The following is an 18,760-nucleotide window of genomic DNA, read 5'->3' on the forward strand; positions in this document are numbered from 1 at the left end:
ATACCAAAACAAAACAAGGACATTACACGAAAATCACAGACCAATGTCTTTCATGAACAGAGATGTAAAAATTCCAAATAAAATTTTAGTATACCAAACCTAAAAACATATAAAAAGTATAACACATCATATCAGACTGAGATTTACCCTAGTGATGCAGGGTTAGTTTAATTAAAAAACAATCAAAGTAATTCACCACTAACAAACTAAAAAGGAAAAATCAATAATCATCTCAACTAATGCAGAAAAAGTTTTGGCTCTAGAGATCCAAAATCCATTCCTAATAAAAACCCTCAGCAATTTAGGAATTGCTGATAAAGGACACCTGATAAAGTGTACCTAATGAAAAACTTATACCTAACCTCCTACTTGAAGGACTGGATGTTTTCCCTAAGACCAAGAACAAGGCAGGAATACCCACACTCAACACTTCTATTCAACATTGTATTGGAGGTTCTATCCAGTGCAAAAAACAAATAAGTAAATAAATACTATCCAGATTGGAAAGGAAAATGTAAAACTGGCTTTATTTGTAAATGGTATAATTATTTATACAAAAAATCTAATACAGGGGCACCTGGGTGGCTCAGTCGGTTAAGCAGCCGACTTCGGCTCAGGTCATGATTTCGCGGTCCGTGAGTTCGGGCCCCGTGTCGGGCTCTGTGCTGACAGCTCAGAGCCTGGAGCCTGTTTCAGATTCTGTGTCTCCCTCTCTCTGACCCTCCCCTGTTCATGCTCTGTCTCTCTCTGTCTCAAAAATAAATAAACGTTAAAAAAAATTAAAAAAAAATCTAATACAGCCTACAAAAAAAATTCTACTAGAAATAATGAGTTTAGCAAGTTTGCAGAACACAAAGTCAGTATAGAATCAATTGTATTTCAGATGGCAGTCCAAGATGGTGGCTTAGGAAGAACCTGAATTTGCCTTCTTCCACAGAGATACCAGATCTAAATCTAAATATAGAGCAATTCTTGCAGAAAAAGAACCGAGAACTGATTGAACAGCTTCTGCACAAAAAATGATAGGGGGAACCACATACATAAGAGTAGAAGAGACAGAGACATAGTAACCACAGGAACACCACTCCCAATGTGATAACTTGACGAAAGAAGGGATGTCACGGAGGGGCCCCTGCATAGATTTGCCAATACTGGGCACAGCAAAACAAAACAAAACAATACAAAACAAAACATAGCTGTTAATCCACTAGTAACCCTAAGGCATCCACCAAATAGGCAGGGAACTGCTGGAACTCCCTGGGGTCAGATGTGCCAGCAAGCACCACATTTTATATGCCCCCTCCAGCTTCATAGTGCAGATGGGAGCAGGGTCCAGGCACTCTAGTCAACTTAGTAGGGCTGCCCTAGCAAGTCCAGGTTCCTAGCCCACAACAACTCCGGCTGTCCCCTGAAGGTGCCCACCACAGCCCCAGCTGTCCTGCCAAGGTAACCCCAGAGCAGCACACTCCTGGCCCATGTCTGCTCCACTCCAACCAGCCAAAGGTGCCAGACATACCAGTCTACACAGAGGATGCTCCTAACTCATGGCCACTTCTTCAAGACTAAAAGAGGGAGGTAGCTATTCTAATTCACAGGACACACACACACACACACACACACACACACACACACACACAGTCAAACAAGAGGAGGAGACACAGGAGTATGTTCCAGACAAAAGAAGATAAAATCCTGGGGTGGGGGAGGGACCTTAATGAAACAGAGATAAGTAATTTACCTGATAAAGAGTTCAAAGTAATGGTCATAAAGACACTCACTGAACTCAAGAATGAACAAACTTCAACACAGAGTTAGAAAATATAGGAACCAAAGCTGAAGAATAACTGAAATGATATAGAGAACAGGTCAGCATCTGGCAGAGTAGAAACTACCTAATCAGAACAGCAAAAAGAAAAAAGAATTTTATTTTATTTTTTTACATATATTTTTAAAAAATTTTTAATGTTTATTTTTGAGAGAGAGAGAGAGAGAAAAAGAGAGAAAGAGAGAGCACGAGTAGGGGAGGGATAGATAGAGAGAGGTAGACACGGAATCCGAAGCAGGCTCCAGGCTCTGAGCTGTCAGCACAGAGCCCGAGGCAGGGCTCGAACTCATGAACCGTGAGATCATGATGTGAGCCAAAGTTGGGTGCTTAACCGACTGAACCACTCAGGCGCCCCAAGAAAGAAGAATTTTAAAAAATGAGGGTGGATTTAGGGACTTCTAGGAAAATATCAAGTATACAAATATTCACATTATAGGGGCCCCAGAAGGAGAAGAGAGAGAGAAAGGGGCAGAAAACTAATTTGAGGAATTGATGGCTGAAAACTTCCCTAACCTGGGAAAAGAAACAGACATCCAGGTCCAAGAATCAAAGAATCCCAAACAAGATGAACCCAAAGAGACCCAAGCCAAGACATTATAATTAAAAAAAAGCAAAAGTTGGGGTGACTGGATGGCTTAGTCAGTTATCACTACCTAACTTCTTTATAAAGCAACAACAATCAAGACAGTGTAGGGGCACCTGGGTGGTTCAGTTGGTTAGGTGTCAACTCTTGATTTTGACTCAGGCCATGATCCCAGGGTCGTGGGATTGAGCCCCGAGTCGGGCTCTGAGCTGAGCATGGGGCCTGTTTATAATACCCTCTCCCCCTTCCCCCTTCCCTGCTCACAGGCACATGTGCTCTCTCTCCCAAATTAAAAAAAAAAAAAAAAAGGCAGGGTGGGGTTGGCATCAATAGAATATATATAAAGATACAGAAGCCATCAGTGGAGAAACAATAGCTTTCTTCAAATGCAGTGTGTGAATGACTACATGTCTATAGGTAAAATAATAAAACTTGACCTAGACCTTCTATCTATATTTCATATCATATACAAAAATTTCAAAAAGGATCATAGATGTGAATATAAGACTATTTTCCCCTAGTAATACTTTACCTAAAATTAACTACAATTTGTTAGTGCTGCCAATTAAATATTCTTGCTTGCGTGTTTTCAGATACAATTACGGAGCTAATACAACTTCCAGGCATCTTCCTATTCTAAGTTCTTAAAGAGCTCATTCATTGCTGTTATCTCAACAAGATTCCATCAATTCCTTTAACAGCAGTGTAATCTGAAACATATCAAAAGATAATTCTAAAAATGATTATGAAAAATTTGGAGGTTTTTACCGATTGCTGTTTCTGGCATTGCAAAGAGAGACTTCTCAGTAGCCACTCGGAATTGCCCATGAACTGAGACACCAACTCCCTAGGAAAATAAGGCAAAAAGTTGTTTTAAAATGCTGAAAAACAAACAAACAAACATAGACTCATATACACACAAACATTTTAAACCAAGTAAATTATATTCCACAAGAATTTCTTTTAGGGGATACACTGGAGGAAAACCCCGAAACACATAATTTCAGGAGAACTTACTGGACAAAAAATATATGGGTAGCCGTGATATGCGGAATAGATTTGTTTTCAATCAGTATTTTTTGCTATGTTTCATGCCCTCTTCCCCCATTCCCTCTCATTTCAAATCAGATACAGCATTACAGAACAGTGACTCTTCCCAGAACCACGGAGTGCTGCTGCTGGCGGGACCATTAATCAGAGGAGCACAACCAAGTTATTCTAGCTAATTTCAATAGCTTTAAATAGAATATTAACACATTTTATTCATTCACCTATTTCATGGTTTCATTTATTGTGTATTTCAGAATATTGGCAACACTGTTTTTTATCAGATACGACATTTAATGGCCAACTATACAACTTTTAAAAATGATTACTGAACACAAGTTTTAGAAAATAAGATCTGGCCGAAAGTCTCTGATTTGTTGAATGTCACTGAAAAGGGCAAACTTAATAGTCATCTTTGAATAAACATATTTGAAAAAACATATTTGAATACAATGAAATAAGAGGTATACGTGTAATGACTAAGTATCCAGTTCATGTCAGTGCTCACACTATACACACATTTCCTATGTTGTGTTCTTTTTACATTATTCAGATTTCTGTTAGATTGTTTTAGTTCTTCTCATTCTTGGTTCTTTTTAACCAGTGTACTCTTCATCATCACAGTATTAAAGGAGTTAAAACATACAAAGTATGTGGAACAATGCCAGGCACTTAAGAGTTCTATAAGCATTAACTAAACAGAAAGGGCCTCACCTCTATCTGGTTCTTCTAATCTTTCATTACAATTTCTTCAACTCTTTGAAGTGTTATCATACTCAGTTTTAAGAAAACACTCAAAAACACATGCAATTTCTTATAAATTTTATGTTCTGTATGCTAAGCTTAAATTTTAGAAAACCATGCAAATAAACACGGAAGTGAATATAATTCTTCAGCCACCACCTACATCTTTTGGTGTCAACATTTATAAGTTAAATCTACAATGTTCGATACTCTTTGTACAGGTGAATATCATTGTTATAGGTATTCTATCATGACACAGTCAACTGACAACACTGACCCAAATTCAATTGTATGTATTCTAAGATCACAATCTTATAAATTTTAATGAAAATAGAACATTACTAGTTTCATTAATAATTTATTATACTATTTTAAAAGTCCTTGCTTCATATTCTACTCCCCACTTCAGTTTATCACATTGTAGATGACAGTTATCAGTGTTCAGGAATGTCTTGCTAAGAACTTAGAGTTGGAATGGACTCCCAGTTTTTGGACTTTGTTCTTTTGAGTCCCCAGACTCAGAACTGCCTCCCTCTTGGGTTGCATAGTAGGTAGATCTCCAGGCCTCACTGACTGACCCTGTTTCAAACCATACTCCTCTGGTTATTGCCTCCTACCTCTTTTAATTAACCCTAAATTCCACAAATAGCAAGGACTATATCCCCTGACCATAGCCCCAATCCTAGTCTCCTCTCTTTTTTCCAGATAAAGTTATTAATTTGGTATGTAACCCTTCAGATTTTTTCCCTGTGTATCTCTAACACATATTTGAACAAACATGAATATTTATATGAGGCACACACACACACTTCAAACTGATCCATGGCATGCAAGGTATACATAGTATGGCCCAGCTCACCTCTGACCTCATCTCCCGTCACACTTGCTGTGCTTATTCCACCAGCCACAGGGCCTTCGTGCCATTCCTCCAAAATTCCAAGCCTTTACAATTTCAATTAATCATATAATTTTAAAGTGAGCAAAACATACTAAAGAAGAATACTACCTGCCCCATTGCTGCCCTTTCTCTATGGGAAACTTCTCTGCCCAGAGACTTTGCCCTTCCCTGAGCGGTGGCTGAACTAGGGATGGGCACCCAATTGAGGCGCCTTACACCAGAACTGTATGGCCCATGGAGCAAAGGGGGAGAAAGAAAAGTGCATTAGACAAGATTCTCACTGTCAGGTATTTAAACTAAAAAATGGTGGGCAGCTGTGAGTTGATGACAGCCAAAGCTTAAAGGTCATTTGAAATTTGAGCCGAAGACATGTGAGCCAAGTTAAAGCAGAAACTACATAGGGTGAAGACAAATACATGGAGAAGGCTGCATGCAGCCTGTACAGCACAGAGAACAAAGCAAACATACAAAAAGCAGCGGAGACAGTTGGAGAGAAAAAATGACAAACATACTACTTAAATTTGCCTCAAGTCCACACTTGCAGTTCAGTTTTTAGGAAGGCAAGCTACGCTACAGATTTTGTCTATGGATTCCTGTGTAATCGCTGTGCTTGTCTAATAACTGCTCCATTCTCTTTTCTGCATCTGTTTCATTAAGTCCATGTTTTCAATTAAAAAAGTCTCTCACCACATTTTTTATTAGAACCAGATCTACATCCCGTCAAGCTTCAGCATCACACAGTATAAGCTGCCTTGTGCCCTTTTTCCTGCTAACAGAGCTCATCCCTGACTAGTCATTTCCATTCTATCTCCTGAAATCCTCCTTACTTGGCAAGAGAACCACCTAACAGCCCAACTTCTCTATAAACGGCCTTATCTACCTCTTGATATCAACAGAGAAAGAAATTTATGAGACCCATATTCTTTGATCTAGAAACTACAGATCCTGTACTCATTGATTCAGTGCTTTATCTTGCTGTTACATGATACCTTTCGTTTCACCCATAGCTGAAAAAACAATGAATGAAATCAAACACTTCAAGATTTTAGAAAAAATTAATAATGACAAGCTTTCAGAATAAGAGATCCTTGCCATAAGTACCATTAAGAGCCAATTTTAAAAGCCTTTCAATTAAGAGGAAAGCTGGGAAAATGCAAGCCACCTCGCTTAGAGATACTACAAATATAAATGCTGATCAATGTTCAAAGGGATATAGCAACTACATGGCAGATTCATATCTAAATTTTGTATCTTATATAAAAGAATCCATTATAGGTTGTTTACAATAAGCCCTCCCTTGAATCTTTAAAAATTTACTGTTATATACTTTTTAAACTCCTTTGCTAGACTAAAAAGGCTTCAAAGTCTTCAAATTTTATTGGATTAATGGTTATACTGTACAGATTTATTCCCCAAATGTAAGATATCATTCTTATTCCTGACTCTTCTCAAATACTCCCCCTGCATCCTTCCAAACCCACTAGTCAAATCTCATTTCATCTAACTGGATTGTATCTATAGCATTTGGCAGAGCTGTTTAGTCCCTACATCAGGAAACACTTAACTTGACTTTGAGATACCATCACTCTCCTGGTTTTCCTTGTGTCTCATTAATTGTTCTTGTTCTTCTCCTTGACACCAAAATGTTGATCTGCCCTCCCCGCACCCCCCCCCCCACAATGATCAGATGTCTTTCCTCTGTTCCACTTCACCTGTACTCTCTTCTTTCTACATTTGTTCCCTAGGTGATCTCTTCCAAGAGCCCCAGGAATTTAAGCACCATAACACTAATGACTTAAATTATTTCTCCATCCTGATTTCTCTAGAATTGCATACCTAGCCACCTATTTCACATCTCCATTTGAAGCTCTAGTATTTTTCTCAATGTTCATACATCAGAAATAAATCTCTTGATTTATTGAGAAATAAATCTCCTTAAATGAGTGGCTCCCTCAGTAAATAGCACCACCATTCACCCAGCTGGTCAGGCCAAAAACCTCAGCATCATCCTCTTTCTTTCTGATCTCCCAATCTCATCTATGAACCTGTCTAGATAGTTCTTACCTCAAAATACACTTTGGATCAGGCCATGGTTCACATCTCCACTGTAACAACCCAAGTTGAAGTCACTACTATCTCTGCCTGGGCTAGTCTTGCTTCTGTTCTTGCCACAATCCATTCTCGACCCAGCAGCCAAGGAAGCTTATTAAATAAATGTAAATCAGTTAAAGTTTTCTCCTGCCCAAAATTCTCCAGTGACTTCCCATCACATTAAAGTATTACCAAATTTCCTCCTCATGGCCAATAAGGCTCTATGTGATTTGGTCCCTTTTTAGCTTAGAGTTTTACCATTTTCCACATTCCTCACTTTCATTCAGGTCAGGCACATTGGCGTGTTTTTTGTTTTTTAATAACTTTCTTGACATAGAATACACATTCAAAAGTATACAAATAGTAACAAATGATAAGTGTACAGGTCCAGTGGGTTATCCCAAAGTGAACACACCCAAGTAATGAAAATGCAGATAAAAATTATCAGAAATTATTTTATGCGCTCTGTCAACTCATTATTCCTTCTATCCTTCAGGCAACTACTATCCTTCCAACAAAATAAGATTTATGTTTTCTGGTTTTATATTGATATAAATAGGATCATAGAGTATATACTATTTATCTTTTAGTCAACATTCTGTGAGATTCGTTCATGTTGTGTGTAGCAATTTTTTTTCATTGTACAGCAGTCCTTTGTATGAATAATTTATTGATCTATTCTATAAATAGTTAGGTTTTCTAGTTTGGGACTATTGCAAATAATGATTCGATGCCATTCTTATGCATATCTTTTGGTGCATAAGTGCATACATTTTGATGGGGTATATATACCAGGGAGTAAAACTACTGGGTCAAAGGACACTAATTCAATCAATTTTAAAAAAATAACAATTTTCAGGGTACGTGGGTAGCTCAGTCAGTTGAGTATCCAACTTCAGCTCAGGTCATGATCTCACAGTCCTTGGGTTTGAGCCCCGTGTCGGGCTCTGTGTTCCCCCCTCTCTCTCTGCTCCTCCCCCACTCACATTCTCTCTCTCAAAACTAAACATTAAAAAAAAATTTTTTTAATAACAATTTTCCAAAGCATTAGTACCAACTTTGTACTCCACCAGAAGTGAGTTTGTTATTTCCTATCCTCACCAATATTTGAATTGGTCTTTCATAATTTTAGCTATTGTAACAAGTATATGTTAATATTCCATCGTTATTTCAATTTGCATTTCCTTGATGATTAATGCAGTTGAATGTTTTGTTACATTTATTTGTTACCTGGATATCTTTGTGATAGGTCTATTCTCATCTATTGCTCATTTTGGATTTTTGTATTGATTGTAGAAATTCTTTATGCATTCTGGATATGATTCCTTTACCAGACATATGCATTCCAGGAGCTATTTTCTAGTCCATGGTTTGCCTTTTCACTCTTATTGATGACTCAGAATGCACAAAGTTCTTAGTTTTTAAACGTGTTATTTTTGTTTATGGTGCATTTATGTATTATTTAAATAATCCTTCCCTACCCTTAAGACACAGCCATAAGTGTATGTTTCAAATATTCAGAAATTTCTAGTTATTATTATTGAGTGCTTTCTTAATTCTATTGGGGCCAGAGTCTGGAGATAAATCCTTTGAAATTAATTCTGTAAGACTAATTCTGTGACCAATTTTGGTAAATGTCCCATGCACACATGAAATGAACATATCTGCAGTTACTGAATACATGTTAATTGGATCAAGTTTATTACACAATGTTCAAATTACGTGTATGCGTGAAAAATATGTGTGTGTAATATGTACTTACACTGAGCTGTTTTCTGCTCCAGATTGTGGTTTTGTATATTTCCCCTCTTAGGACTTTCTACTTTTTAGCATAAAAATGTTTGACAATATCATACCAGTAGAGTTATTTCAGATAGCCAGGGGTTTGTTCCCATAGTTTCTCAGTTTTAACACTACTGTCATATTGTATGTTATGAAACTCATTAAGTATAACTCAGTTCAGCTTCATATTCAGTTATAAACTGAGATTTTTAGATAAATATTTATAAAATAGTTTTTTACAGTTGATTAAGGTCAATAAAATTTTCAGAATCCGACTTCAGTGATCTTAAGAGGGTGAAGGTCTGAACAGAGTTTAACAGACTGAACTAAGCCCTACCTGCTAAGGGAACAAATAATGGAATTTAGGGCTTGCCAAATTGGGCCCCTCAATGCAACACCCTAGGAGTTAAGGTGACCTGAATCCAGACCAGCCCTCACCTGGAGTGAAGCCCAGCTACACATCCTTCCATCCCTGATGGGATCTAGACGATTGGAATTCCTAGTGCTCTCAACCTAGACACCTGCTAGAAACAAAGGCACATCTTCCTTGAAGGAAGATAATGTCATCCTAGGACTCAAATAATAGTCAGTTAGAAGTAACTAGCCCTGATTAGAAATAATCCAACATATAAGAAAGGACAACATGACTAACACCAAAGAGAAACAATACACAGCAGATTCACAGGGCATACAAATTTGGATTTGTTATAGCTAACCATTCTATAACTATGAAATGTCCTTCTATATCAAATAAGTTTGTCATAAAATTTACCTTGTTATTAAAATATGTCAACTGTCTTTTAGTTTAGTGGTGGTATGGTATCTATTTTACATTTAACCCTTCTGTGCCTTTTATTTATGGTGTCCCAAGCACTCGGACATTCTTTTTTACTTTTATTAATAGTAAACAATCATCACTGCAGTACTGTGCCCACCTTGTGCTAATAAAGTAAAATGAATTTGATCCATTTTTACAACCTAGTATAAAAATGCTAATAGGGACAAACAAAAAACAACTAAACAATATATGAACGTAGTCAAACTCATACTGCCATAAGAGTAACAATTACTTATTTAAATTTTATAATCTTTTTTTTTTTTATTTTTAAAAATTTTTTTTTCAACGTTTTTTATTTATTTTTGGGACAGAGAGAGACAGAGCATGAACGGGGGAGGGGCAGAGAGAGAGGGAGACACAGAATCTGAAACAGGCTCCAGGCTCCGAGCCATCAGCCCAGAGCCTGACGCGGGGCTCGAACTCACGGACCGCGAGATCGTGACCTGGCTGAAGTCGGACGCTTAACCGACTGCGCCACCCAGGCGCCCCTTAAATTTTATAATCTTTAAAGGCAAAATTTAGGCAATCTAAGACTTTTTTAATTAAGAGACATAGATGAGTTTTTAGACTGTTTGATAGATGGAAAAAGCTGACATAGCTTTATTTAAGGCTTTTTACAAAGATCTTATAATCACTTAAAAAGCACAGTTAAATTCTTTACAATGCAAATATGTTAATTAGCAACTAGAAATAAGCACCACTTATATATTTCCAGATAATATTACTATTTGAGACAAAAACATTGTAAAAATTGATAATTACAAGAATATTTAAAGTTAACCTAAGATATAGTCAACCATTCCATTATTATATTTATTTTTTTATGTTTATTTTTGAGAATGAGAGACAGACAGACAGAGAGCGAGCAGGGGAGGGGCAGAGAGGGAGACACAGAATCCGAAGGAGGCTCCAGGCTCTGAGCAGTCAGCAGAGTCCAACACATGGATCCAACTTGTGAACAGTGAGATCATGACCTGAGCCAAAGTTGGACACTTAACCGACTGAGCCACCCAGGTAGTCCCCATGATTTATGTTAATGGCAAGATTATTCTCTCCACAAACAAACAAGGACACATGTGGAACAATTTAATTTGGTGCTTGAAAAAGAAATGTTCCAGATAATAGTATTGTATTAGTATTAAATTTCTTGATTTTGGTGTCTTTATTCTTAGGCAATACGCACTGAACAATTTAACAATAGTTATCACGTCTCTAACTTTCTCTCAAATGGTTAAAAAAATTCTTCACAGATAGATGCAGAAGAGAGGAAGAGAGAATGATAAACATATGTGGAAATAACAGGGAATATGACAAATACATAGGAGTTCTCTGTACTGTTATTGCATCTTTTCCGTAAACTTGAAGTTGTTTCACAGTAAAAATGCTTTTCTAATTAAAAAAATAAATTAAAATTAAAATTAAATGTTACAGAGTAAACAGAGCCAACAACCACCGGTTAAGAAAGCAACTAACCGAGAAAGGCACACAATGGGATGATGTGACTAATGCTTATACAAAGAGTCATGGATTTAAATTCTAATCAGGGAGAATGAGGAAGCTCCTGCCCAGAATGAACACTGCATCACAGTATCAGAGAGTATGTGAGAGTCCTCTCTCATCATCATTCAGGGTTTGAAACAGTGCTTTCAAATAGGTATAAGTTTCTGTTAGAAATTCAAACAGGTTTTTCATTGTACATTACTTCACTATAGTATAAAAGTTAATATCATAAATATACAGTAAGTTTCATAATGTATCTCTGGGACCACATGCACTAGATTAGCAGTCTGATCAGCAGTCTCCACAGTGAAAACAAAGACTTTATTATGCTTCTCGCATTAATATTAATAGGCTAGTACTGCGTATTAATGATACTAATACATTGATTACATAATGTTAATGTATTTTAACTCCCCCTGCTTTGGATGCATAATTCATATTATTTCTGAATGAAAATTATATTCAGCAGAACCAAACAATCGAGATAAAAATATTTATTTAGATATTAACAGTCTACCATTCTTCAGGTATAGTTTTACTTTAAGTAAAAAAGCCAGAGGGATACTTGAAAGTTGCTAAGAGAGTAAATCTTAAAAGGTCTCATCACAAGAAAAAAAAAGACTTTTGTTAACCATTTGTGGTGATGGATATTAAATTATTGTGGTAATCATTTTGCAGTAGATACACATTCCAAATCATTACACAGTACACCTAAAACTAACACAATGTTATAGGTCAATTATATTTCAGTTTAAGGAATAAATGAATTTTGGCATGTCATACCTTAAAGCATAAATTTGAAATAACTTAAAAATATTCAAGGTTTTTTTTTTTACCTCAATGAGCACATTCCTCAATATACGCATATTTATGAATTATGTATGTACACGTGTCCAACTATAACATATAAGTATCTGTAACATATTGCACATTTCATTTATTTATTTATTTTTGAGAGCGTGAGAGAGAGAGAGAATCTTAAGCAAGTTCCATCCTCAGCACAGAGCCTGATGCAGGACTTGATCCCACAACTACGGGGATCGTGACCTAGCTGAAGTCAAGAGTAGGATGCCCAACTGACTGAGTCACCCAGGAGCCCCAGCTCATGCTATATTTATACACTTAACAGAAATTTAAAAAGAAGTTCTAAGAAACCACTGCTTTATATCATATACTTAAACAAAAAGGATTATTACACTAGGAGTACTCTTACTCGACCTTTGATTTACCAAGGATTTCTATTAATTCTGTAAAGCATATTAACTAATGTCCATATTAACTAGCACCTAAAAACTACTCTCTGGCTACTTTTTGATACAATTTCATACTACGATCTGTGGAGTTTAGAGTTTATGAAATGTTAGTCATATGTATTTCTAGTCTGTTTATGCCAGTCGTACTTGTATAGTAAGTATATACTTTAAATAAAATTCATTGTAAACTGATAAGAGTATAAAAATAAAGAGTTGGTTCTATGAGAACCAGGTTGAATACTCTAGAAAAATACGAAAAAGACAAGTCACTAAAAAGATTTGGTATAGGGGAAAGAGAGTAATTATTTCAACTGGCTTTATCTTTAGCAATATTGTTATTCTAAAACTAGTATATGTATTAGGACACAGCAAATCTGTAATGGTGTTAACATTATTTAAAAAAAAGATGTTTAATATAAAAAAGATACCAATATCAAAGAAGTAAAAATCTAAATTTGAATAGATGTATTAACTCAGGACCTATCTTCTCTTAAAAACAAGATCTGTATTCTTAGTTCTGTTCACTGAAAGAGTGTAGAAACAATTATCAACTTAACTAGTGCCCAGGCTGTTACTGCTAACTACCATTTTCTACTAGAAGTAACCAGAGCTGTCTTGGAGAAACAGCTGACTTTCAGGTCTGGGGAATGCAGCATTCAAGAGGAACCTAGGATATGCTCTTTACCACAAAACAAAGAAACTATCAAAGACTTCTGGGGCACAGTAGCCAACTTGAAATTTCCCATGACAAGGCCATTCTTCTAATTTGCCTCTTCTGGACCCCTTTTATTCAGTGCCTTTTAGAGGGTCCTTGTTCTGCCCCTGGCCAATAAACATTGGGTGTTTTTTGTTTGTTTTAGGATTCCATTCTGGACTTACTTTGGTTGTCACTCTTTCTGTCACATTTCCTTGCATAATCTTTTCTACTGTCAAGTTTTCAATACAAGGCAGCTCTAAGAAAATGAATTTCTGAAAAAAATCCTCAGATTCTACAAAACTGCACAGAGCTTACAGGAAAAATAGAGTTTGGGCAGTCTGCTCAAAACCTACGCGACTTTGTAATCTGAATGCTAACGGAAACTGTAAATGGTCTCAGGGACCTGATCTAGATCACCCAGTCAGGCATCTCATTATAAACAAAGAATACCAGAGCAGATATTTAAAATGCACAAAAATAAAGTGGAAACAATGGCAACACTTTAATCAGGGCAGGACTAGCAGGTGTGGAGAACAAAGCAGGTAGAAGTGCAACTAAAAGCCAGTGGGGCTGCCCTTAAACATCCAAGTGCCGGGTGTGTGTGTGTGTCGGGGGCGGGGGGGGGGGGGGGGGGGGAGGGTTGTGGGGTATGGGGGATAGCTTGTGGTGGAAGCTGCCCAACAAGTATTTAATTTTCTTAAAATATAGACAAGAGAATTCCTATTCACTGTACATCAACAGATCTAAGCACTTTTTTCCTGCATAGCTGATGATTATATATTTATTGCCACTATCCTATCTCCCCTTGTCTAGAAAAAAACCCTGCATATGAACCAACACAACTTTTACATTATTGCTAACATGATTTCACCACTTACCAATCACTTATGAGCTAATTCATGCTCTAGAAGCACACACTGTAGAGCATACTGTGCCTACACGAGTCCCAAACTTCTTGCCCAGGCAACACCCTGATTTTCAGACTTGCATAACCAACACTTTTGTTCAGACACAACCCACCCATGTGGATAGTCCACAGGCATTTCACATTTAACAAGCCCGAAATTAAACTCATCTCTGTTCACCCTCCCGTCTACACCGCCTGCCATTCTTCCTCCAAAATCTCAGTGAACAGTCCACCCTTCATTCGAGCGCCCACACTAGACCTGGAACTCAAGCTTGCATCCTCCTCCTCTTTACCCTCCCATGTTCTAGCCCTCATCAAATCCCAAGTCTCCTAAATATTGCCCATAAATCTAATTTTCAGGTCCTTGATGCTACCCTAGTCCAAAATCACCATAATCTCTCACCTGGATCCCTGCAATAACTTGCTAAACAATCTCTTTACTTCCAACCCTAACCCCCTCCAATCTGTTCTTCCCACAAGAGACTTATCTTTCTAAAATGCAAACCTGATCAAGCCATCTCCCCATCTAAAAGCACTTTAAAGGCTCTCCTTACTGATTTTAGGATAAACTACCCAACATAGCTTATATAAAAGGACTGATCTAGCTTCTTGCTTACCTTTCTGGCCTCAGACTTTAACCACTATCTCCTTCACACTCCAAAATCCAGGCACACTGACGTTTACCCAAATACACATTCTCTCATCTCCTTTGACATATGTCTCTATCTTCTCATTTTGCCCACTGTCCTTCCACACATCAACCCCTTACACACATTAGCAATCATATTTCTCCACTATTCCCAACTTGTTCTTTCCTGACTGCTGATAGAACTTCCTCCAAGATGCTTCCCCTACACCAGCCCTTTCACTAAAGTACTCACACATATTCACACAGTTGAGGATGGTACTGTTGTGTATTTCCAGAATACCTGTCCCTGCCTCTCTCTACAGGAAGCTCCATAAGGAAAGAAAACATATCTGCCTTGTTTACTATTTTAGCCCAGAGTCTAACCAGTATTTAGCACACATAGATTAACTTTTGATGGTTGGGTGAAATAGTGGAGAATAATCTCAAATAATGGCTAAAATCATAACGAACCTCTTGTTAACATTAAACCTCTTAAGTCAATATATCGGTAGGAGAATGAGCTCATCTTAAGGGCAAGAGGAGCTCCCTCCCCCTTTCTTTTTAGTGCAATAATCTGATGGCAAAATAAGGAACCGAGCCCTCTAGACCACAAATCATTCAACCCAACATGGTGTATGGATGACATGGTAGATGAAACAGAGGCAGGGTAAGGACGGCACAGGGAGGAGGTGCCTGCCTCTTGACCAAGAACCCAGGGGAAATTCACAATTAAAAACAAAATGAACCAAAATCCTATGAATATATCCACAAGAAAGGGCCAAGGAAAGAAGAACTCCCTGTAGATCTGAGAATCTGCAAGTCTGCAGAAGTTGCCAAGAATACCCATACTCCTAGAAAGTCAAAGTTCTATTTCTCAGAACTCAATACCTTAAAATGGTGGATAAGGGAGGCAACAAAGCCAAGGTCCTGGGAAGGAAATACAAGCACCTCCCAATTCTGCCTTTAGATATCCCTGAGTCAGGGGGAAAAGAGTAAAGTGGAGAATCAAGGGTTCTATCTAATAAGACAGACAAGGGGTAAAATAGAGTTAAAAAGTATAGGAACTTCTGTTAGAGGAGAATCCATTGCAACTTCAAAAATACAACCCAATGTTTACCTATGAAAAAGGCTGAGAAACTAAATGACCCTAAACATTTACTATCAGAAATTGTGCAACTAAAAGCCATCCTAACTCTCCCCTAAAAAGGCATAAGGAAATCATAGAATACCATAGGGAGAGAGGGAGACCCTACCCCTCTCTATCAAGACAAAGAGGATAATCACCCACACTGGAAGAAAGTTCAACATGAGCACAGATAAAAATGAATGCATATAAGCACATATTCTACACACTTTGAAATCCAATGGAAATTTCCTAATTCTTCCTTTCACAGCCCCTGCAGTCTCATACCCCTGTCTATGCCTTTAAACTTTAAATTTTCCATTATATCGATCATAAAGCCTTTTGGCTAGCAGCATCTTAGGACACTTTGAGAGATACAACAATACCATACTGCACCATATTTTGAGTTGGGGGGGGAGCGAACTTTATTTCTATTATAAAATGCATTGTGGGAAGAGAAGAGAAAGAAGGAATGGAGAAAAGGAGAAGAAAGGAAGGAAGAAAGAAATTTTAAAGCTCTTTAAATCCAGTTCAGTTGAGAGGGAAATGGGGATGGAACTACACATACAGAGAAAATTTTAAAGATTTTTCTCTGTTCTATATCTACTTAAAATTAATATTGATTTTTTAGGCATTTTCCTTTCTATATATACACATATATATTAATGTGAAAAAATATGAATTTAGATGTTTAAAGAGAAAAGGAATTAAAAATATGTCTTTCTGGGAAACAGAATGACCTATTCTTTCAAATTGCTCATAATAAAAAATTGTTAATCTATTGCAAAAACACTGGAATGACATAATCTTCAACAATTTTGAGCAACTAAGTGAAGAAGCACTTAGCAAACATTTTTTATTTTACCATAGACTAAAATATGGAGTAAAGTTTCAAATTTCTGAAATCTAAAACATAATGGAATATAGCCATCCCTTCTACAAAGTTTCATGCTACTTACTCTTCATGACAGAGAACATAAGTAGAATTGTTACTTTCCTTGATTGGGAAAAAAAAAAAAGTTTATATAATAAAAAGAAAAAAACCACAAAAATAAAAGCAAGCTCTATGGTGCCATCTTTTGGATTGTTCAAGTGTTCTTAACATGTTAGTAAGAATGCCCAATATTTTTTTTATTTTCATTTTTTTCCTGGTTCCTTCCACATTCACAAGGCAGCTCTTCCTTCAACATTTCCATTATTTTCCTTCCCTTTATTCTGCAGTATTTTTTCAGGGATTTTCTTCCCCAGTATTTGGACAAAGAAAGCAGGATCAACCCATGCTCAGTAACTGCCAACAAACCAAGAAGGACATGTGGCCCGTTGATCCTACTTTCTAATCACAGCTGTTAGTAGAGTCCCTTCCCAAAATGATGTGCAAGATCTAAGCAATTCCCAGTGCCCAAGAGGCTTTATTTAGTTTGGTTCTACCAGAAAAAGAGGGGTCTTCTTATAGTCCCAAAGACTAAATCTCTGAAACACTGAACATGGAATCTTTGAAATTCTGCCCTTTGGCCTCCTACAACCTACTTAAATCCTTTCTTTTCTTGCCATGAAGGTACATTCTGACCTCTCACTTTCTTAAAGGCTTGTCTTTGGTATAGCCAGTGCCATGCAATTTTCCACTTTTTCTGTAATTATTTCATGTTTTTCCAAGTTTATTCAAGGCCAAAAACATTTAAGACTTCTTTGTAACTGCACAGACACAAAATAGATATTTGTAACTGATAAGAAACACAGTTTCCGAAAACTTCATAAAGTACCCAAACACTTTCACTGAGGTGAGATTTTGTGCAATAGATACAATTTAGGCAAACACATCCCCAACCACTCAGTCTAAGAAAACCTTAACATTCCAGTTGCTTTTCTGAAGCTGTTGGAAGAAGTTTATTTATAAGTAGAAAAAAACACTCTATGTAACAACAAAAAATTCAATCGTTCTGTCGGTTAAAAAAGCTTGCTAATTCAAGAAACTAAAATAGTATATAACATAATTAAGAACATATTCTTTTGGGTGGAAATAAGTCTAAAAGTGTTATATGCAAATATTATATCCTAAACCTAGAAAGCTCCAAAATCCAGACATGATTTTGTTTCAATGAGTTCTGCCATATTACATTAATCATCTCACTTCTGATTAATAATGACTTATTTTTAATAAACTCACATATCAATGATGCGTGTAAAATAGTCTACTCACCCCACCCATTGTAATTCCATGAATAAGTGCAACATATGGTTTCTGGCAAGAACCTAAAAGAAACAGAGCTATAATTAGTTACAATGTTTAAAATATATTCACTTTTTCAAAAATCACATATTACATTAACTCTGAATATTTTCCCTAGAAAAATTTTGTGAGAAATACCAAAGTAGCTAAATATATGGCTTGTAAAATATGTTTTTAAAATGTCAATTTCTACACAATCCTGATCATCTATTTAATTTAGCAATTCAACACTTCAATTTCAAACAAAATGAAAGCCTTTTATAGCTCAGCCATTGAAAAATGTAATTAAGATTTACTTTATAAGCCATGGCTGTTTATGTACACAGTTGTATTCAAAGGAATGTAATTTGTTTTCAATATATCTAAAGTATTTGGATACAAAGAGAAGTGCAGCATACAGTAAAAAGCAAGGACTGGGAGTCAAAAGACCCAGATTCTAGTCTCAGCTTTGTCATTAACTATATCCAACTATATTCAACATATATGCTGGCATCAGATGTACCCCACCCCCCGACATGTACACACATACATATTGGCAATTCAACACATATATAGCTTTTGGTATACATACACATACACACATACACAAGTTAATGTATATGCACATATCATATATG

General features: G+C 36.7%; 1 protein-coding gene across 3 annotated transcripts in view; it reads right to left on the reverse strand.

Annotated features, from left to right (window-relative positions):
• The window catches only part of HIBCH (3-hydroxyisobutyryl-CoA hydrolase), a 119,133-nt gene that overhangs the window by 42,744 nt on the left and 57,629 nt on the right, over positions 1–18,760 (reverse strand). For all 3 annotated transcript variants that reach the window (XM_042994911.1, XM_007099309.2, XM_042994910.1), the window contains exons 6-7: positions 18,114–18,166; positions 3,177–3,255 (exon numbers count right to left, since the gene is read on the reverse strand). In XM_042994911.1, coding sequence (XP_042850845.1) covers positions 3,177–3,255; positions 18,114–18,166 — 132 coding nt within the window. The remainder of the gene's footprint in view (positions 1–3,176; positions 3,256–18,113; positions 18,167–18,760) is intronic.

This window comes from Panthera tigris, chromosome C1 (genome assembly GCF_018350195.1).
Source record: "Panthera tigris isolate Pti1 chromosome C1, P.tigris_Pti1_mat1.1, whole genome shotgun sequence".
NCBI classification, from domain to species: domain Eukaryota; kingdom Metazoa; phylum Chordata; class Mammalia; order Carnivora; family Felidae; genus Panthera; species Panthera tigris.